Below are 22,554 nucleotides of genomic sequence, written 5' to 3'. Positions count from 1 at the left end.
CTTTACTGAATGGGGGAAAACAAACTGTTCACCTCATGTAAGGCTCCTAATGGCCTTCCTGGGTGGTTATGGGTGAGGAAACTAAGGCTCAGAGATAAGTGGCTCGCCTGGGGTCACTCTGCAAGTAATTACTGGAGCCAAAACACCCACCCAGGTCTTGTAACTCCAAGTACAAGGTTCTTTCCAGTATACCCTTTCATCTCCCGGGGCATCTATTAAAACAGTTTCTTGACTGTTTGCAGTGAAAGGCACTATTGCCAACATGTAAACAAAAACAAAAATCGCGGCATCCCCCGTCACTTTATCATCAGTGTTTTTAGTTTATCACTTCACAGTCATTATTTGGTGTTTTCTTACAGAAGGCAACAGACCACTGCAACAGAAACTATCCTTAGATGGGAACCCCAAACCTATACATGGAACACCAGAGGGGTCAGATGGCCTACACTGGTCAGCTGAGCAGCCTTGTAACCCAAGCAAGCCTAAGGCAAAAACTTCTCCTGTTAAGTCCAATGCCCCTGCAGCTCATCTTGAAATAAAGCCAGATGAGTTGGCAAAGAAAAGAGGTAAAGTGATTTCTTTTGCACAAATGATTCAACATATTTTGTACACACAGAGGAGTACCCGAATGACAGAACTTTCCAAAAGATGCTGCTTAGTGAAGAGAGATACACATGAAATTGCATTTCTTTCTGTGAGCCACATAGGTTGAAAGCCAGATGTGATTCCTTCATTGTTAATTAAAGGTCTGGAATGTTTAAGTGGAATTATATCGCCTTTTCCTGCCCCTCTGTGGCCGTTCTTCTCTTTGTAGGCATGGATAAATTTGCACCACAAACACTTTCTCCCCTTACATCCTATAAAGCAAACGTTGATGCAGGAGCTCTTTTAGCGATGTGAAGGCTGAATGTTTCCCCAATATGTGAGCTTGTAAGTGCTGAACTTGCACTGAATGAAGATGAGTTTAGAGGCTGCTGTGTCTTCTTCTGATATGACCTTCCTCATGTAAATTCAGTTCTGTGTTAGGACTTGCAGACGATATACACTGAAAGAGAGTTTTATATTTGACACATTATATTTTTATCACTTTTTGAGCTTTGATATACTTTACACATAACTGGTGTTAAAAATGAAAGGGGCTAAATCACTTCCTTTCTGATTGCCAGAAGATTAAATAATACTCTTCTCATTCAGCCTCAGTTGCATCTGATTTCCTTGGCTTGGGTTTGATTATACCTTCTCACTTTTCTTGAGAGAGATTTCTTTCTTCTAAGAAACATGCCCTTGTTGGGATAAGTACAATTTGCCTGTTTGCTCTGCACTGTCTGTAAACCCTAGTGACAGTTTCAGGAAATCAGGCAAGATTGGCACCCACAGAGCTGCTTTAAGTGCTGCTGCTATAATTACAGGCCTGGCTCAGGACTGATGGGGCCAGAGCCAGTGTACCTGGCAGCGATGCTCTGTCCTCTCTCTAGCCCATTGGTACCTCTCCCAACCTCTCTGTCATTTTCCTCTTCCAAAAGCCCTGCTGGCTTTAAACTACGCAGAGTGGTGTCTATCGAGAGAGCCAGCAGCACAAATGGTCTTTAGATGTATCAGATTCTAAGAAACTACAGTTTGCAATAGAACATAATGATCAGAGCCTCTTTCCAAAGGGCAGAGGAGACACACGTGCCCCAAATGGCCCATCCAGAGAGCCCACTGGTGAGATCCCAGCTGTCCCAGGGGCCACACAACCACCCAGTCTGGGTTGTAAACATCCTCTTAAAGGAACTTTTTTTTTCCATTGAAAAACAAAAGACAAATCTCTCTCTTTTTATTGGAAGGGGGTGAGTTAGTTGCTTTTGTTGTTGCTGTTTAGCTCCAAAATAAAAAAAGAAAGTGCTCACTTTAACATGCTTTCTCTCGACATTAATTTTAGGCCCAAATATTGAGAAATCGGTGAAGGATTTGCAACGCTGCACCGTGTCTCTAACTAGATATCGCGTCATGATCAAGGAGGAAGTGGATAGTTCAGTGAAGAAGATCAAAGCTGCCTTTGCTGAGTTACACAACTGGTGAGTAATTTGACTTAGAAACTATAAATGTATGGCACTTCAGCTATTCCTATAGGTAAAGACATCAGATGGAAAATGTTTATTTAATCCATAAACATCACAGAACAACACTTCAGCAGATTTTCTTAAGCCCTGCAGACAGATGCCTATATCTTGGGAATAAAAAAGAAGAGCAAATGTTGGAATAAAGAGAAACCTGATAGACATAATTCATTGGAGTTTGAAGCTGGCCCAAAAGTATGTGAATGATGTAGAACACAACCTCAACAAAGAACAAAACATCAAAAATGATATTTTTGACAAATCTTTGGAAGGTTAACATCATGAATGCTACTCACAAGAAAATACTTTCCAGCCTGATATCATCATAAAATAAGAAAAACTCCTTTAACAAAACTGAGAAACGTCTTACGTAAGCTTAGTGATAGAACCCCATTCTTGGGTATCTTTAAGACTGGAATTAAGAAACGGTACACCAGTGTGGTTTGGGTCCTGCCCTGTCCTGCTCTGCAACAGATTTTGATGGAAGACATTTCTTTCAGCCCTCTGCTTTTGCTCATGTCCACAACTAGAATGAAATACCTCTTAGTAAAAAGGTTAAGTTATTATCAGCAGAAAAATGTTACCAGTGTATCCATCAGGACGCTTTCACTTTCAAGTGACAGAAACTGAAATCACACTAGTTAATGAGAAAAGAGGACTTATTGACTGATGTACATGAAAATTCCAGGAGATTCCTTTAGGCAAATTTGGTTCTAAGCCCAATATGTTATCAGGATTCAATTTTTCTGTCTCTGCCTCCTTTCCTCTTTCAGTGTCTCCCACAATCTCCTGGTTCTGCTTATTCTTGGCTTCATTCTTAGGTACTGTCTCCATGTAGCAGCCAAGATGACACGCTGGCAGCTCCAAGCTTACATAATCTCTAGCCCCTGTGATCTGAGAGAGGCCTTCGTTTCCAGTAGTTCCAACAAAAAGTCCAAAAGGCCTAATTCCCATTGGCTGGGTTGGGTCAGGTATCTGTCAATAAACCGGTCCCTGTGGCTAGAGGGACAGAGTTTTCCCACTAGCCAGGCCGGAGTCATGTGCCTACCACAGAGTTAGTGGTGGGGGGAGCCCCACTTGAACTCCATGAACTGAGACTTGAAGAGCCATGGTTCCTGGGAGGAAACATGGTGTTAAAGAAGAAAATATAGAACAAAGAAAACACATGTGTCCACAATGCCCAGGCTCACATAACATGTTCCACAATGCCCAGGCTCACATAACATGTTCCCTATATTGGCGTCCTGTGATTCTAGAATTTGATCACATCTTCCACATATTCTTCCCATTCTAAGTCCTTTCCTTGACACTGATGTGCTTTTTTGCTAATTGTAGAGTTGCATAAAACTAAGGATTACGCCGAGCGCTAACCTAATCTAAAATTCTTGAACTTTAAACCATCTGCTACATATAATGTGAGATTCCAAGAGTGCATAGACACCAGGGACTTGAAAGAAAGCCTGTCCTTCAGTTATTCAGTGAGGAATCATTTACCCTCCACCCCGTCACACCATCTCAGCCTTCGTGGAACACTTCTCTGTTTGATCAGATTATAACCTCACTAATTGTTCAAAGCAAACTCCGAGAATACGTTTGAAAGTACTCGGAGAAGGTAAAGATGCTATACAGATAAAAGGTGTTATTATCATCATCATCATCATTGGTTTTCAAATTTTACAGTTATATGACTTTTACAATTTATCCTTATGCTACCCTAATCTATAAAAGCACACTCGACATCCAGGCCTGTTCTCGAGAGCCAGAGTCAGCCCACTTCACCTGGAAAGGGCCAGCTAGTGAAAATCTTGAGCTTTACGGGTGGTGAGGGCTGAGTGCACCTACTCAGGCCTGCTGTGGTGGCGTGGAAGCAGCCAGAGGCCACGCGGAGAGGCCGTGGGCCGTCTCTGGCTCGTGGGGGTCGTAGTTTGCCAGCCTCTGTCTGGAGGCATTAGTGAGCTGCTCACAGAAGACCACTCTGTCTTGTCCTTTTGTGTGGCGTTTTAGAATAAACTCTTCCTCTGAGGCCTCTGTATGATACCTTCCAACTGAGTGACTCACGCACTAATTGACAAAGTGTAGCAATGACCTCAAATTACCTCTCTCCTCCAGCTGCTCTGAAGACTTTTATTTTTTATTGTATTTTATTTCCTTAGTAAAATGAACATCACATGGCTCACGAGACATCTTGACATTTAGAACAGATTCTTTGAGTGCTTTACTCCTCAAGAGCTGGAAGTGTGAGGCCAGGAAGGTCAGAACCCGGGGAAGTTGTGTATCTTGTCTCTGCTTGTAATTCGTTTTGTGTTTTAAACTGATGGGAAGCATCACTTCTGACTGAGCCCTGCCAAGCAATACGGCTGTTTAAAAGTCACCTACCTGACAGAATGGAACTTTTCCTCCAAACTGAAGAAGAAAAAATTTAGATCAACTATTTTCTATTGCTGCAAAATGAGAAAACACCACCACTTGTTTTCTGACCTAACCCTTCATTAAAATGATCCCAAAATAATTACATAAATGCTAACTTAAAAATAAAACTATTTTTTATCAACCATTTACATGCATTTATGCCAGAGGGAAAAACTTTGCCTCTGTTCCAATTAAGCCTGCAGTCCAGGCAACAGCGTGATGTGCTTGAATGAAGCCTCTCTCTGATTTTCTGAGGAGCAAAGGATGGATTTTAGGGATTGTGCTGCTCTTGAGAAATAGGGGTCACGGAATCGAAGGAGGCAGCTTAAATGCTTAAAAAATGAAGCTTTCCTAGTGGTGGTGAAATCACAAACTCTAGGCACTAGAGAGAATTTTGAATACAGCCCTATTCATTTAATAGAATGGAAACCTCGGGGTAACATCGTAAAGTATATCCAGATTTGGAGGATGTGGAGTCCTCTGGAGATTTCCAGAAAGAGTGCTGTTCTGAGGCAGATGTTGACTCATCTGGTGCACAGGCGACAGGGAGGTGGCATACATCCCCCTGCAGGTTCTGCCCCCTTTCCTCGGGGCCACCCCATTCTCTCACCTAAGCACTCAATAGGCAGTGCGTGTAGTTTAGAAATATAGACACCCTTGGTAAAAAAATTCTCCACATTCACTTTGCTACCAAAGCACCAACTTCAGGAGGTGAATCCTGCGTGACTAAATTCCCCCCAGATCCCACTGGAATTCACGGGAATGATGATTGTGTGAGGTTGGGAGAAAGCCCTTGTTTGCATATGCTCAGTACTGAGTGAGCGGATATCTGAGTGAAATGAAGGAAATTCTTGTCCTTCCCAATCTGGCTGTGAAGAATATTTTGCTCATTATGTTACTGAAGAAAACCATTAAGTAGCTAAATTATAATATCAGAGTTGGCACTTAACCAAGACACAGTTACACAGGGCCAAATGACCATTACATGACTCCTTCTCATTTTTCCAGAAAGAACTGGGGATTTAAGAGGGGAACAAAGATGACACAATGCCCTCACAGTATGTCTTCACAGAAAATAAATTTTGCAACATGAGCGTCTATGTGAAAAGTCAACATCAGGAACTAACATGAAACAGCTGGTTTCTTTCCTATATGATTGGCCCCTACCACAACTGGAAAATATTCATCCTTTCGAATCATAGCTGCCAGGTTTAATTGCTTTGTGTGCAAACTAGTCTAGCTTCTCACCACAAATCTGTGTGTGTGCATGGCCAAGTTGATGTTGACGGCTTTAAATGAGCAATAAAACATTAAATTCAAAAAACATTGAGGAAGGAGAGTAATACTTGATAGTTTTTCCATATGCTGGCGGAGAAAGGATTCCAGAATAGAGCTGTAAAAATTGTTAGGTGCTATTGTCAATTTAACATCTAATTAAAAGCACTCCTAAAGAAAACAGAAGATGGTAACAAGCCAGAGGGTTACGGTGTGTGCTGGGGTAATGGGGGCTGGAGGGGATAATATTTTTAGGCTGCTTTGCTTTCAAAAAGGAAAGGGACATCGGTCAAAGCATGCCTTCTGTAAAAAAGGGGCCAGAAGTCTTCCCGGACCCGGTCGGTGTTTATTTTCTCTTGAAGCAGTGCCAGGAAATTGGAAGTGGGTCAGGAGTCTCCCAGCTCCCCGACCCGAAGCCCTCCCCCACCTCCCCTTTCTCTGCCGACTCACCCTCCATCTTGGAGTTTCCTCCCTTCCAGCAAAGGCAGGTGAGCCTCCTACTGCCCGCTACAGGCTAGGGGCTCCTCACCATGACCCCACTCACTACTCCATAGGACCTTGTAGCGGACTCCCTGTATCCTTTTCCTTTCCTTCCTTTTAACGACTGAAACTCATTTTCGTGTAACTGGTAACCTCATCCTTTTGATGACCATGTGTCAGCCGTCCCAAAGTGACAGATTTGCATGTTAACCAAAGTTGACAGTCTGTTGAGACTCTTCACCAGCCAAAAGAATTACTCTAAAAGTGAGAAATGCAGGCTGAAGAAATAGCAATTTTGAGATAAGTATATCTTCTTCTGCATCCCTCAAATCCCACTCCAGAGGAGGGCTCTTTATCTGCTACTAAAGCCCTGTTGGTATCCAAGCAGAATCACACACAGACCACCAGATATCATTGCTGTGACATTTTAAATATTGTGTCTTTTTCTGGAATATCAACTCGAGAAGGCCTCCCAGAGAAGAAATTGCCAGTGGGGTTCTTGCATTTCAGAGCAAGGCAAGCAGCAGTCTGTCCCATATTCCCACTTTACTGCTCCTCGGGTACCCAAATAATATCAAATTCTAGGAGCATGCAGCCTTCGAACTACTTCAGTTTGAGTCCAAATAAGAGCATTTTTCTTCACTTTTGCAGATTTATCACATAGCAGGATTCTTTCTTTGTTGGTTGTTTCCTCCCTCCCCCCAAAATTCCCTAAACTTTTAGCTGCTTTTTTTTTTAATACCTGGCTTTCCATACAATGCTAAAAGCCTGGTTTTTCTGTGCTCTTTGGGTTTTTTGTTTGTTCTCTTTATGAGTAACTGAACATTGACTGAAAGATGATGTCTGTAAATTAATATGTACTTCTCTCCATACCAAAGTGTATGTGTCTGCACTGTAATTACACACTCTCAGAGCTCTGTGGTCATCCTTTGCCTCGGTACCACCCGGACAGATGCTGATTTCACTGAGCATAAGTGAACCCAGAAAGAGGGGGTTCTTTTGTTTTTAAAGAACCTCAGGCGATTCTCTTGTGCATCTGCGGTTGAAAACCATGGACTGAGAATCCTGCAGAGGAGGTGATATGTCTGGGGCTAGAGCAGTGTTTGCAACCAGATGAATTTGCCCCCCGGGAGACAGTTGGCACGTCTGGACATATTTTGGGCTATCACAGCTGTGGAGAGGTAGTACTACTGGCATATAGTAGGCAGAGGCCAGGATGGCGCTCCTTATCCTTGTATGCACGGGACAGCATCCCCCGCTCCACCACCCACCCCAACAAAGAATGATCTGGTCCAAGGTATCGGTAAGGCTGAGAAAGCCTGGATGAGAGGAAAGGGAGAGGAAGACTGCACAGCCCTTCTGCGTGGTCTGCTGTAGCTCGTGAGCGAAGGATGGAGAGTCCTCCCTTTGCAACACACCTGAGTGCCTCTCTGCCCCTCCCCCAGCCGCCCTCCTACCCACCACTGCAGACCCGAGGGGGGAGATTTCCTTTACCTGCCCAGATCAGGTGCATACCCCAGAACACAGCCATAGTGTCTTCCCTTTTCACATCAGTGCAGTCGCGAGATATTTTTCCCATACTTCCTGAAACATAAACCTTCTAGCTACACATTTTAAAGGTCAAATTACATTTTTGTTTCCTTAAGACAAGCAAAAACAATTACACTGGAGTGTAGAAAATTGAGGTCTTTGCTGCTTTGTCTATTTTTCATTATGGAATTCAAGTCAGTCCTTAGGAGAAGATGGAAAAATTAAGAACTGAAGGCTGTGGCTAGTGATAGGCCATCACTTCCATTCACCATTCTGTCTCTGCCTGAGTCTTTTTTTCTCGCTTTGCAATAAAACCAAATATCACAGTGGAGACTGGGATTAGGATGAAGATCCGAGGCATGTGAAGATAAATACAGTAGGGAATTGTTCCATTAAGTGTCTCTTTGGGGGGTTATTATTTTCCTCGGGCTTTAGTCAAGCAGCAATATTACTTGGTGTTCCTGGCTACACATGGTATATATCCACCTACTCTGATACCAGTGACATCTTCAGGTGCACCTGCCCTTGCGCTATTTAAATTGAATGACGACAGAAGGTTTTTGTTTGTTTTTGTTTCGGCTGTACTGTGCCACTTGCAGGATCTTAGTTCCCCGACCAGAGATAGAACCCGGGCCCCCTGCAGTGGAAGTGTGGAGTCCTAACCACTGGACCGCCAGGGAATTCCCAACAGAAGGTCTTTTTGCAATCTTATGGTGCAGTAGTGGTTGGGCAAATGCTTGTTGACCATTGAATTACCCTCTCATAATTAGGAGAATATTGAAATTATGACAGTCTGTCTACTCTGATAGGTAAGTACCGGGAAAATATGCATTAGGTGAAACAGGTCCTAGAATCAGATCTGTGTCACAGAATAGGTGCTGTGAAAACAAGCAAACGGGGTTTTTGAGCTCAGTCACGTGTAGGGTGTGGGTGTAAGCATGAGTGATGAGTTGAGCCTCCTTTGTAAAACAGCATGGCTGAAACAGTAAGCATTCTGAGCATGCCCACGAGCATCGAGTGTCTGGAGCAGTGTGTTGGCCAGTAATAAAGTGATGCTCTTCTCTGTGCCATTCAGCAAGGGATGTTACCACCAGTAGGAGAGCTGACGTTAGGAACCTTTGCAGCCACTTAGTATTGTCATGTGATAACTTCACCAGAACTTCGGTTCCCTATTACAGTAACAACAACGTGTTAAATGATTGCTAGATTCTGCCAGCACCTTAGCCTATACACGAGACACAAGCAGAATCAAGAGTTTAACATTACACTTTTTTATGGTTTTTAAAAGAAATTTAATACAAGGTCTCTACGTCCTTCTGCTCTGGAAAGGAATACATACTTCCCATTGATCAAAACCTATTGCAGACAAAACTTTCTGACTAATCTCTTTTCTTCTCAACAGATGGTTTTTCTAAGTGCCCACCTGCTAGTGACTTGTACTGTATAGTAGAAATTAAACAAACCCATTCCTTCTCCCAACACCCAATGTTGGAGATTATGCCAGCATATTAAAAAACACACATTACTGAGCTGAACATACACCTGCAAAGGATATCAAGAGACAATAATAGAAGAGGCCAGTAAATATATTTATGCCTCAGGAGAGCCATATGTATGGATTTTTGTCCCTGTCCTAGCCGACAAACTGCCCCAAATGGCTCTTTTTCCTTACTCTGTACCAGTCCAATAAACAGAAATCAGCTCCAGGAGCCATTCTGAAATCATGAAAAGGGTAAATACCTTATGCCAGGGAGGAACTCAAGGTCCCTGTGACTTTGGGTCTATGGCAAGTCCCCATGGTACAGGGCCTTTCAAATCTTGCCTTGTTTGTGACTGTGTGTCATTCTAAATAGGGGTAGCTCGCTCTTTGGAGGTGAAAGCTTCTCTTTTCCTATTCTCTTTCCTCCCCGAAGTTTTTCTCTGTATTAAATGTTTCCCCAGGGCCACTGCAAGGACCTAGTGAATCAGTCAACATGAAGGAAGAGCAGGCTGATAAATACAGAAAGTACAGAACTGGCCTTTTCAGTTTGGTGTAGTCCCCAGGAAACTAGCATAAATTGTGCCTTGTATTAATAGCTTTTCTGAGCTCCATGTGTGATTACCTCTATACGTCATGTCAGTGGTACACTTAGCGTTGGGAGACAGCTTTCCTTCACTGTAGCCTTCTTGCAGAGTAATAAACCCACAAGAAGAGCTGGAGGATGAGAAGTTGATTCTGATTTCAGCTTGAAATCGGAAAAGATTTCTGAATCTTTTCAGCAAATGAAGGCGACCCGTCAAACCAGCTTTGTGACATGCTCCTGAATAGGAATTGTTAGTTTTCATCATAGAACAGAAATATAAAAAGAATTAACCAAATTGTTCTAGCTACACAATCCCAGAAGGAAAGTATGTATCATTTGTGTGTGTGTTTTGAATTTACAGTATAATCCATTTTCACTGAGAAAATAAGACAGATTTGTTCCTATATATTAGTAGAAATATAAACACATTATAATTTGAAAAGTGGAATATCCTAGATCACAGTTTCAGAATGGATCTTGGAGCTTATTTCTATCTATTAGACTAGGACAGAGTGAGATTCTGTAGTCTCTTAGAGTGAGACCAAGAAGAAATTTTGGACCATTTGTCAGCTAGGACAGCAACAAATCATACAAAAAACTGCACCTGAAGCCAATAGAATAGAATAGCCAATTCCATATATGTATGTTACATAATCCTTCCAGTGACCATGACCTTTGATTCTTAGTAGGCCATATTCGAACAAAAGTGACATTTTCCAAGGTTTATTGACAACATAATTAGGAGGCGTGGGGTGTGGATTTAGACAGAATAGGGTTTAAATCTCATCTCCACGTGTTCCAGCTCTGAACATGGTTGAGCTTCTTAACTTCTACTCAGCTACAAAACAGGTGTACTGCTGTCACTTTCTAGGGCTTTTGTGAAGATTCATGGACAAGATATGCACGTCTCAGATTATTCTAGAAAATCTCTTGCCTGGCCCATGATAGAAGTTCAATCTAGGCTGGTTCTCTTCTCTTCCAGATAAGCATTTAGTAAATGTCTTTCCCTCTCTACCAAGACACTGGGAGGAAGTTAATCTGTTCCACCTTTCTGTTTATTTAGTTATGCAGTAGATGCCAGCTGTAAGATATGGGTATTTCTTCACAGCTTTTTACTGTTTACTGCCTGGTGAAGAGAGAAGTAAGGCAAAGGGACCCCTGATTCTGAATGGCCACAGTTGTCACCACATCAGCCCTCTTTCCCGTTTCCCGTCTTGCCACGCCTTCTCTCTACCTTCCTTTCCCCTCTCTCCATTCATCCACCCAATAGAGCCCAGGGGCTAGTGGGTGAAGACAGAAACAAGTGTGTAATGCACGATAGGAAATACTGCAATGGAGCTGGGAGTGGAGGAGGGGAAATCAACACTGGCTGGCTGGTTAGGGAAGGGTCCACCGCAGAGGTGACATTTGAGCTGGTCTTTGAAGGGAGACTAGGAATTTGTCAGCCTGAGACAGGAGAAAGGATTCCATGCAGAAGAAACAACACAAGGAACCAGAATTAAGAGAGACCTCAGCGTGCTCTAGGAGGAGTGCGTTCCCTGGGTCTCACTCCATCAATCAATAAATTTTGAGCACATCCCTCTCAAACCAGAAAATTTATTTATAAATCATATATGTGTGCTGTGGTTAATCTGTATACGAAAGATTAGGAAAGTCTACTTTTTAGAATAAAAAGTAAGTACATGGGACTTCCCTGGTGGTCCAGTGATTAAGACTCCGCACTCCCAATGCAGGGGGCACAGGTTCGATCCCTGGTCAGGGAACTAAGATCCCCCATGCCGCGTGGCGCAGCCAAAAGAAAAACAAAGTAAGTACATACAGTTTACTGTTTTCTTTGTTGCCTCCATTTGGGAAGCCACTGGCTAGGTCAGGTCCTAAAGAGGAGGGGTAGCAAGTGAGCCTGGAGATGCTGGCTGACGAGAGCCTTTCGGCCCAAACCAGGAAGTCCACATTCTCTCCCCTCCCCTCTTCACGGGAGAGCTAAGGAATTCAGGAGACCCCAGGAGGCCAGAGCAGTGGAGGCTGAGCCTGGCTGCCTTGGGTTGGAAGCGGGCCGGCATTTCTATGACTTTCTGTGCCACATCAGTCTCCTCTAGTTTCTGTTCCTGAGTTCTTCAGGTTCAGTCACCATGTTGGCTTCTGCATAGATCCCCACGTCACCCAGAATTGGAGGGAAAGGCGACAGTGTTCAGAGTGGTTGGCTCTATGTTGGGTATGAAGCAAAGAGAGATTTTGCCTTGTTTTATTTCCAAATTTGTTTTATTTTATCCTGCTTTCTACGTTTCCCAGTTTTTTTTTAATGAGCATGTAAAATGAAGTAAATGGAGAAGAATGTTACTTCCTTCATTGGGACCCTTGTGCTATAGGACAGTCAACACCCACAGATGGAAGTTTGCTTTCTTTTCCGCATATGTAGTTTGGTTGTTTTTTATTTTTTTAAAAAGGAGATGGTGGTAAGTCATATCACTTTTATAGCTATAGAAACTGAAATACAGGTAAGTTACTTTCCCTGAAGAGTGATCTCCATGGAGAGAAACAAAACTAAAAAGTAATCAGCAAAGATAAGAAATTAGAGGTATACAAGGAATACAGATTTTTCAGGTGAACATGTGATGTTGTGGGATTTGTAGAATTTGCAGGATTTTGTAACTCTGATGTCATTTTTTAAATTCCAAGAAGAAAAAGGAATCCCTGTCTGTGTTTGTTTGTTTTTTCAATTAACTGTGTCATCTGTGAGGAACTCCAGGATTTTACAAGTGTTGGGAGTTAGTCCTTATGCTACATTTGTTCGTGTCTCATTCCAGAAACACACCTCGGACAGTGTGATGACATATTCATTAACTGTAATTTAAATCATTGTTGAATTCCAATATAAAATATGCAGACTAAGAGATATTAACATTAACAAGTTATATTACCTCTGATTAAAGACATAGAAAGAAAATGGGCTCAACCTGATTGGCCAATTGAGTGCACTTGTCACATTCACTGGCAGAGGGGTGTAACTCTGCTGTATATGTTAACAGTGATTCATGCTTAGAGACACTCTTTGACCCTGAGAGTCATGATTACTAGGCAGCTTCAAAGAGTTGTGTCCCAACCCCAGCTGACAGGCTGTAGTAGACATGTATATTGGGTTTTATATGTTTATCACATAATGCTATGGAATTCAAGAAATCTTTAGATCAATTTGTCAATCACTGCTGCATTCAGAAAAAGAATTCCAATTATAAGAAGAATGCAGGTTGTTGTGAAACCGAAATGCAAAAGTGTACAGAGTAGAAGGTAACGGACCCAGGAATCCCAATAAAAAACATAAATAAATGAGCATAGCCAGCTACTTGATAATGAGCCTGAGGTAAATTGGCAAGTGGAGTTGGGTAGGAGAGATATTTCTGGGGTAGACTTGGGAGGACTTGATCACGTGGGAAGTGAAGGAAGGGGAGTCGTGAAAACTGGTGAGTGGTAAGAGCAGCAACCAGCAGACAGGTGTAGGAGTGGGGACAGGATGGACGTGCAGGGGAGGAAGAATATTTTCCCTCTGCCCTTCCGGGTTCTTGGCTGAGACCCTGTACTAAAAGACAGGTTAACCAGAGAGAAGCAAACAGAAGTTTATTAACATGTACGCCTCATGTACACATGGGAGAGACCCAGGGAAATATGAAGAACTCCCCAAGGTGGCCTGGAATTCAGCATTAAATACCATCTTCATAGGGAAAAGGGGAGAGGGGTGTAGGCCTCAGAGGGGAGAGTGAATGACTTTTAGGAAAGATGAATGGGTCCTTAGAAGAACAGGTGGAGGTATGGTAGCTTGTGACAAAGTCTGCTGAGTGTGGTGTCCATTCTCTAGTCTCCCCTCCTGTGATGAAAGTCAACATCCTCCCTGGCTGGTGAAACTCCCGGGGAGGGAATTTATGACAACTGAGTTCCTTTTGGACGATCTGTCTTTAAGCAGAAAAGGGGAGTTTGGAGAAAGCCTGTCCCTGCAGTTGCTGTTTTTCACATGCCCACAGCTCACAATGAGCCATATTTGGGGTGGCATATTCTGCTAGTCCTCAGGGAGCAGAACAGAGAAAGGAGGAACGGGGAATTGACAGCCATGCAAGAGCAGGGGCACCATTTGTAGGCACCTGTCGTGTTAGGGCTGCCTGTCCTTCTGACCCTAAGAATAGAGAACCATACACAGTCTTGATGTCTTTGTGCCTGTCATGCCAGGGACACCTTTGTTGACAGCAACAATAGTTGAGAAATGGGTGGGCCGAAACCCCATTGGACTAGAAATGGTAACAGCAGAGTACACCCCAAGTATATAAAGGGAGTTTTTCTGCCCTCCGCCTGGTGGGCACAGTCCTCTCAGCCAGGGCAAGGGACGTAGAGGCCTAAACTCCTGGGCAGTATGGGTGGCCTCTTCCATCAGTGCCAGCTCCCAGCTCAGGATCCACAGAGCGGCCCCTGGGTGCTACTAGGCTGCCAGGCGCTCAGTTGGCATTCCTCCCATGGGCACAGTTCTTACTCCTGGTGCAGCAGGTAAGGAGCAGAGCCCGCAGTGGGGGGAAATGTTTGTACATTACCCTCTCTCTTTAGTGAAAGAAACAGAAATTCTTGAAACAGGAAGTCTGGCTTTATGGCTTATCACTCAGTCGCATGCTTTATAAACTGTTTGTTACGGGCCAGGAGGGCTGAAACATCCCCTTAGCGTTCGGTAGGATCCTTCCTCCCCGGCAACCTCCACATTGTCTTCCTCTCTAACGGGCCGGCGGTCTGGAGGCTCTGCGCCACGATCACCCTGCCGGCCAGCGCGGGGCTCTGTCTGCTTCCTGAGGCTCTCCATCTGCTTTGTTCTGTTTGTCAAGCGAGGAGTTAAGGGAGCTCCGCACCGAAGCCCTTCGTCCACCAGAAGGTCCTGAAGCAAAATTGTCTGGGATCAGATAGTCGCAGGCCGTTTCTCTCACGATGGCCTCCCTGAGGCCAGCCCAGGAAGATGAAATGCAGCCCAGTTTTAACTCTCTAACGTCTGACTCTGGCTGCTGTGGCAGGTTGATCTCGTTCAACTCCTACTGAAATCCTACTTTCATTCCTCAGTATCCGCCAGAAGCGTCAGCTCTCCAGCTTCTCACCCACTGACAGTCCTGTGGCCGCTGCCCATCACGGCGTCTTTATTTATGAAGCGCACCAGACTTGACGTGGCTCCTTCGAGCTGCCAGATGAAGCCGTTTTGTCTCTCAGTGTCTTGTCTCCACATTTAAAGGAGAGTCTTTCACAGAGCAGAAAATGATCAATCTATTCCTGCTCAAGTGCCTTTCTGGTTCTTTTTACTATTGTTATGATTAGGCCTCTATAGAAAGGAATCAAGACAGTGGAAACATTTTTATAAAATGACACTTTATCTCTGTGATTAACAATATAATAAACCATAAAGGCTCTGCCATGGTCATCTGCCTCTCCTGACACCTTATTGCTTTAATAATAAAAGCTTTTTTATGGCAAGAGGATAAAATTTTACTATGCAGGCAGTTTGGATAAAATGAGAAGATGTGTTTTTGGAAGGATAAAGGGCACATCTGAAACATGTGAGGTCAGCCTGGGTTTTATGTGAGCTCAGTTTATGTAGAACACGTTTGATGTGTCTTCAGTCTGGTGCCCTCCTGAGGACTTTATCCAGCCATTTAGAGAACTTTCAGTGGTCAGCAAAAAGCCGATTAAAGAGTTCTGTGTTTCTATCAAGTACGGAGGATCACCGCTGAAAAGCAAAAATGCCCCAAACCTGAATTGCAGATGATTCGTGGGGGAAAGTACAAACTTCAGTAATTTATTACCATCCCAATTTACAAACAGAATCATTAACTATGTGTCTTGATTCTGAGCCAGACCCTGTGTGGTTTAGTGAATATCGTTGTACTTTTATTCATAAGCTTATGTCTCAAATGATTAGATTCTGTCAGTGACAAAAGTTATATAAATTTTTGCATAAAGATGATTTATATGCAAGCACTACAGTTTACCAATTAAGAGGTTTCATTATTGTGATGCCACAGAAAAACAAATATGCTATCTTCCCTTCCGTTCATCACTGTCAAGCAGTTTTTGCCGAGCAGCCCACCGTAGTCGAAGAGCATAACGTTGAACAGAAGTTTTCTAAAACTCCGTCAGAGCTTCTCTGAAGAAGGGATGATTAAGCAGAGACCTGAAGGAAGCCTCAAAGTGAAGGAGATGAAGAAAGGCAGGGCTGGGGAGGAGAGCTGTCCTCTAGCAGTGGGAAGGGCACGTGCCAAGGCCCTGTGGTGAGGGAGAATTAGAGCTCATACCTCCTGGGGTGTTGGGAAACTTCGGTGAGATCATTCCAGTGGGGCACCGGTGCTCTCGCTGATGGCCTCGCGCAGTAAGCACTCAGGTGTTCGTTACGAGCAGCTCTCATTTTGAGGCTGTCTACACAGTGGTATCTCGAAAGCCTGCATGTGACCTTTCTGCTTCTCCAGTAGGAATGGGGACAGTGACACTGCCTGTGATTTTTCTGTGAGTCGTCTCCTCCCTCTGTGCCACTCCTCCCTCCTGCCCTCCATATCTGCTAACTCCCTACTGGGTTTTGCCCAGCACCCTCCTCTTTTATCCAGCCTGCAGAGTTGTTCTGTATCAGGCAGCCCTTCAGTGCGTATCTCTGTCCTGGGGTCTCTAAGAAGATTCAGTGGGACTTGTAAATGGCACTGATGAAGTTACTCAGGAAGCTTGGGTGTGGCCCCCAGCACTGCGGGCATTTAGAAGGTGTGAGACACAGGGAATTCCCTGGCGGTCCAGTGGTTAGGACTCTGCGCTCTCGCTGCTGAGGACACAGGTTCGATCCTTGGTCAGGGAACTAAGATCTCGCAAGCCCCGTGGTGCGGCCCAAAAAGGTGTTAGGCGCGGCCTTCCCTCTTGGACCTTCCTTTGATCTGGCTCTCAGCTTGCTGTGATGCTGGGTCCTCACTGTCTGACAGCCTGCCAGAGGACCGGCTGGCCTCCGCTACTTCATCCTCTTCATCTTCCACATCCTCTTCTCTTAATATTCCCTCCCACAAGCCTGCTGCCTTGAAAGGAAAAAAAAAAATCCAGTGAAACTCTGAGGTGCACCTTATTGAGACTCTCATGGGAGGTCCTGGGGCACTGCCTCGAGCTAGCACCTTGATGCTGGTTTGCATCCAGTTCGTGGGTCCTGAGCAGGGTCCTGACTCAGCAGAGATCCCTTGGATTGCTTTTATGCATGAGTTTTGAAAGCAATCATACATAGCAGTGCTTGAATTACTAAGATGCTTGAGGACAGTCTTTTGCCGAAATACCCAGAGGAATGGAAGCATGGTTTGATGCCAACTTCAGAGGCTTTTCACATCCTCCAGTGGGCATTAAGCAGATTAACAATTGATTGTGTAGAGCCTTCATCCCTCCTGTTGCTAGCCCAGGAGGCCTAAACTAACCATTGTGTGCATATCCACAACGTTTAATGTGTTAGACCTGGGGATACGGTTGCACCCCAAATGTCCATCTTGTAAACTCTCTGGGCACATAATTATATCAACAAGTTTAATCAACAAAAATGCACTATAATCTTATAGCTGGTAAAGAAATGAGCAAAGGCCCCTTCCTATACCATCCTTCTCATCCAACACACACAGAGGCTGCAGGGTCCGTGGCCCTGTTTGGGGACTGAGGGCGTGGGGACTACATGAGGCTGTCTTGGCACTCTCACTGTGGTCTACCCCCTCCTGCCCCCTGAAGTCTAAAGTACCCCATCTTGTATCACGTGCATGTATTTGCTTTGGTTGTGCACCTTGCATGCTCTCAAATCCTGGAGACTAATTACAGCCTTCTGGTTGATGGAGGGTGGGGAAATCCTAACTTCTTCCTCCTGCCATCATCGTTTTCTTCCCTCTCCACCTGTTTTGCGCCATTTCCCCAGCAAGTTCGGCAGGTCCTTTCATCCTCTTCCTCTCAGCTCACCCCAAAGAATGGAGGCTCCACAAGGATGGCAGGAATCTTTTTTTTTTTTTTTTTAATCCACAGCTGTATTCCCAGCTCCACACTCGGCTGGCACGTGGCAGGCACTCAACCAATATTTGTCCAGTGGATGAATGTTTTGTCAGTCTCTCCAGAGACTGGAGTCTTCTAGTGCTCTTTGTGACATATTCTGTACCGTCACCCCACACGTGTGCAAGCCGGCTTCACTCCATTGATTAAGAGAATGGAGCAAGTCTCACCTTACCTGTAGCCCATAAGTCAGTGGAGTCCCAGCCCCTTGGACTCCCGTTTCATGTCCGCCAGAAGTCAAAAGACCTCTCTAAGATTTGTGCCGGTTCAGGGATGCGGGTGAGGCCCAACATTCTTAATGCTCACTCTACCTTCAGGCTGTTGCTCTTCCCATTTCTCAGCCCTGCACTGACCCAGACGTGAAACCCAGCCACTTCCTGTGTGTGTGTGTGTGTGTGTGTGTGTGTGTGCGCGCGCGCGCGCACCCACACACATTCAGACCATTCACACCAAGCGTGGTGAAGGTCTGGACATCCCAAGCAAGGCTCACATCACACGCCTTACAGTGGATATCGCACAGTAGCGTATGTGGTCCTCCCGCTTCTGCAAGCTCCTTTGCTTACCCCACTACTGGTGATTTCTCCCAGCCTCTTCACCCTACACAGCTCCCAGCGTTCTCGCTGACTCTCTCTCTTTTCACCTCCTTTTCTATAGGGAATAAACATTCAAAACATTTTCTCAGGTAGAATAGCTTAGCCGTGTTGTTATAATTTGGGCTCCTGACTCCAAATCTCTAGGTTCTCACCTTATCTCCCTACCAGCTTATCCATTAGCCTTGTTTTTCTAAACTAACATAGAACTGCCCTCTCCAATCGCTTGTGGCTACATTTGTGAACTTGACAGGAAAGCTAAGTATACCTCATGATCACAGGAGCACAAGCCTATTGACTTAACTCAGCATTTCGTACAATTAACGAATATATGCTGGTTTATGACTAGATGATCTCTGGAAAGAAACACAAGAAGCTGGTGACAGTGGAGACCTCCAGGGAGGGGGACTGAGTAAACTGGGACAGAGTTTGGATAAAGACTTCCTTCTCGCCGTACACCTTTCTGTATCGTGTATTTCCTGTGTTTAAAACACACTGACATCGTATGTGTTTAATGTCAATAAATAAGGTACAATTCTCTTGATACGCTAGTTACACCAAAGTGGTTATAGCCAGTGACCTAAAACCACATGCGTCATGGGGAGAGCTGATGTCTATGCCTGATGGATTAGGCTTCGAGCCCAGTTCTGGAGAGTTTGCCGTTCCTTGTTCACGTCAGCTCTTTCCATTAGGATTTCCTGGTTGGAAAGAGCCAAGCTCTTCAACACACAGTCCTTACTGTCCACGTGTTTAGGTTACATCATTTGGATGAGGAGACCCAAACTCCTAGAGATACATCCCAGGAGCCGCTTCGTACCTTGACAAATACTACAAAATATTTCCTCTTAAGGGGAAATAGATTTTCAACACACTTTAAATTTTAAGAATACATCTGATGGAGAAAAAAATGTACATCTGTTGGAACAATCTGAGTAGTAATAAATAAGGATGTTTTAAGGATAATAATTGCAGTGTATTGAAGCACATTAAATATGAGTTCACAATTAAACTATACAAACAAGCAAAAAAAAAATCTCATTGGTTACTTTTGGAGGAAACCAACTACCGTTTTGAAAACTGATAAATAAAAAGAGAGAACCAAGCATTTACCCTGCCTATGCAAACTGTACTTCATGATAACCAAATAGTTGATCAAGGAAAATTTCTCTTTATGGAAGTTTTCAGTAAATAAACCAAGGAGTGAGAGAATTTGAATATCCTCATTTCTCAAATCCTCTTGATCTAGGCAGTGATCACCAATAGCTGCTAATATCATAAAAAATAGAGATGTTCTTTGTATTTCCTGTACATTTATTTTGAGATGTATAAAGTTGAGTACCTTCAGGTTTAATTTTTTTTCAGGAGCAGTATTTATAAGTGTGTCCTGTCATGTGTCTGCTGATGGAAGTACATAACATAATTTCTCCTGAAATAAAAAACAAATCTGAATTTAATCAAATTTCTGTATCTCATAACGAATTTATAGAAAATATAAAGGAATGGGTTACATAATACCATGGCCGTGGAGTCAGCAAAATTCAGACCTTGGACAACTCTACAGGACCTGGTTTCTTTAACAAAGGGAGGAAAAAGAAGAAAGAGAGATGGGAGGGAATGTATAGATTAAAACAGATTTAAGAGACAGTCAACAAATTGTCACGAACAGACCTTATTTAGATCCGGGTTCAAACAAACTGTTTAAAAAAAATGTATGGGGCAATTAGGAAATTTTGAATATTGAGTAGATATCTGATAACATTAAATTATTGTTCATGTTTTTAGGTATTATAGTAATACTATGGTTATATTCCCCAAAAGTCCTTATCTTTGAGATACCTATATTGAAATATTATGGTTGAAGTGAAAATTTTTAAAATCTGGCATCTGTGCTTATTTACACATAAAAATCTATGAAAGGATACATAAGGGATTTGTGATGATGTGTTGATACTGCAAGGGGAGCGAAGAGTCAGGATGGGAGAGAAATTAACTTTTGGACAGAAAATTATTAATTTTGCAGGTAATACCTTTTCAAAGGACTAACCAAAAATGTATTAAATATAATGGAAAAAAGTTAATTTAACCTTGAAAGGCTTATCTGGGGGAATGAGAAGGCATAGACTCATTATAGAGCATGTGGATGGATTGACCCAGAACCATATTTCTCAAAGTGGGTCCCAGGACCCTCTGCATCAGCATTGGGCCCACCTCTCTCCCTCCCAGCCCAAATCTGGGAGAGTGAAGCAGAGACATTTGAGAATTATAGGCCTTGATAACCTGAGTGCCACCTTTTAAATACTTATTATATTGTTCTGGAACTTCAAAAATTCATAGGGCAAAAATACTCCCAAATTGAAATTCAAAGCAGTGCAATTCTGAAAGTCTGAAAAGGCTTTTTTTTTTAGATTTGCTGACAATGATTTAATCAGCAGATGTCACTATGTAACACTGGGAGCATCCCTTCCATGTTGCCTCATTTTTGGAAAGGCAGAGTCTGCTGCTGGCAATGTAACATAGAAATATTTATGGTAATCTTGTATTTTGTTTAATGAAAATAATTTTCCTTTTACTTCCAGTGCTTATTAAAAGTTTATCTTTGATTAAGCATTCTTTGCTTTTGTTTTTGTTTTTTTCCCCCAGCATCATTGACAAAGAAGTTTCATTAATGGCAGAAATGGATAAAGTTAAAGAAGAAGCCAGTAAGTAGACACATGGTTGTTTGATTAGGAGCCTCCCAATCAGAAGTAGTCCATAGGTCAGATTGCCAATGATACAGATTCTGAGTGGGGTCCAAAAGGATGGAGTAGTAGCACGCACTGAGCGGAGGACAGAATAGGCATGCAGCAAAGAATAGGTGCCAGTTGAGTTTATTTAAAGTCCAGGGAGACTTTTGTGCCTACAGAGGACTACTTATAGTTAATTGGGTTTAAAATGACATTGAATGTAGTATTAAATCTTAAAACATAATTTTTTATGCCTTCGCACCCTACAAATCTTGCTATACTACTTATGCAATCCTTTTCACTTGTTCTTTCAACTAACTCAAGTTTACCAAGTTAAGTTCCCCTAAAAATTGTGTTCTATTTGAAAGTTACTTCAATTCCCCTTAACATTTTGAATTACATTTGTAAATTTAATATATCTTATTTTTTTCAAACACTTCGGATACCTGACAAGGCGAACTCACAAACCTAACCAGCAAAGTATTCCAAGCTCTTAAGCAACTCTTATAAGATTAATAATTCAAACTTAGAGATGTACTAAATGAAGTTCTCTTAAAACGCTCCAATTCTGTTTACAAACTCAGCCAAATTCGCTAACACCTGCCAACTTAACACCTCAGAAGAAAATCAGTTACGTGTTTGAAATCACAAGCGAGATTGCGTAATATACAGAATACTCTATATTTAAATAATGAACACACGCAGACAATCTTGATCATTGCAAAACTTTTTCTGAATTTAACACAATATATTAGTACTCTGGGTTTGATTTATCTTACTATTTTTATACCTATTTCTAAACCTTTCCACTGCTGTAAAGTTAACCCAACAGCCATTAGGGTGGATTTGCCATCTCAAATAGGCTGAGGTTCATGGGTTGGAAATTTCAACTGAGACAAGATTGCTCAGTCAGATTCAACGCAAGTGTACATGCTGACCCCTCTTTTATTTTTAAATTCATTTGCTATGTTAATGGGAGCCCTAAGACCATTTTTTTTTCTTTTTTTTCCCCAAGACCATATTTTTCGGCTGGGATTTAGTTTTACAATCCATATCTCCTAGGCATTTTAAATTCTTCATCCTTACCCAAATATTATCTCATAAATTGGATAAATGGCAGTCTGCACCCCCAGCCAGGTTTCAGCTAAATTCCTTTACTTTTGACTTCAGTGCTTTCCTTTTAACAGTGAAGGATCAGACCAGGTCCTTCATTCTTTTAATATTTTTCTTGCCTGGCCCTTGGCCATAAATTCAGTAGTTATTTTATGGAAAATAGCTATCATTATTTTTGTTAGACAATTTTTCCAGATAATTTTAAACAACATTTTAG

At 42.9% G+C, this 22,554-nt stretch overlaps 1 protein-coding gene across 6 annotated transcripts in view; it reads left to right on the top strand.

Annotated features, from left to right (window-relative positions):
- SPATS2L (spermatogenesis associated serine rich 2 like) overlaps window positions 1–22,554 on the top strand; it is a 169,421-nt gene that overhangs the window by 132,107 nt on the left and 14,760 nt on the right. For 5 of the 6 annotated variants that reach the window (XM_019939192.3, XM_019939191.3, XM_019939189.3 and 2 more), the window contains 3 exons: window positions 360–566; window positions 1,922–2,057; window positions 21,142–21,200. In XM_019939192.3, coding sequence (XP_019794751.1) covers window positions 360–566; window positions 1,922–2,057; window positions 21,142–21,200 — 402 coding nt within the window. The remainder of the gene's footprint in view (window positions 1–359; window positions 567–1,921; window positions 2,058–21,141; window positions 21,201–22,554) is intronic. The other variant, XM_019939196.3, reaches the window with a different exon arrangement.

Source organism: Tursiops truncatus, chromosome 7 (genome assembly GCF_011762595.2).
Source record: "Tursiops truncatus isolate mTurTru1 chromosome 7, mTurTru1.mat.Y, whole genome shotgun sequence".
Classification (NCBI taxonomy): Eukaryota; Metazoa; Chordata; class Mammalia; order Artiodactyla; family Delphinidae; genus Tursiops; species Tursiops truncatus.
This window is presented reverse-complemented; position numbering and strand designations above follow the sequence as displayed.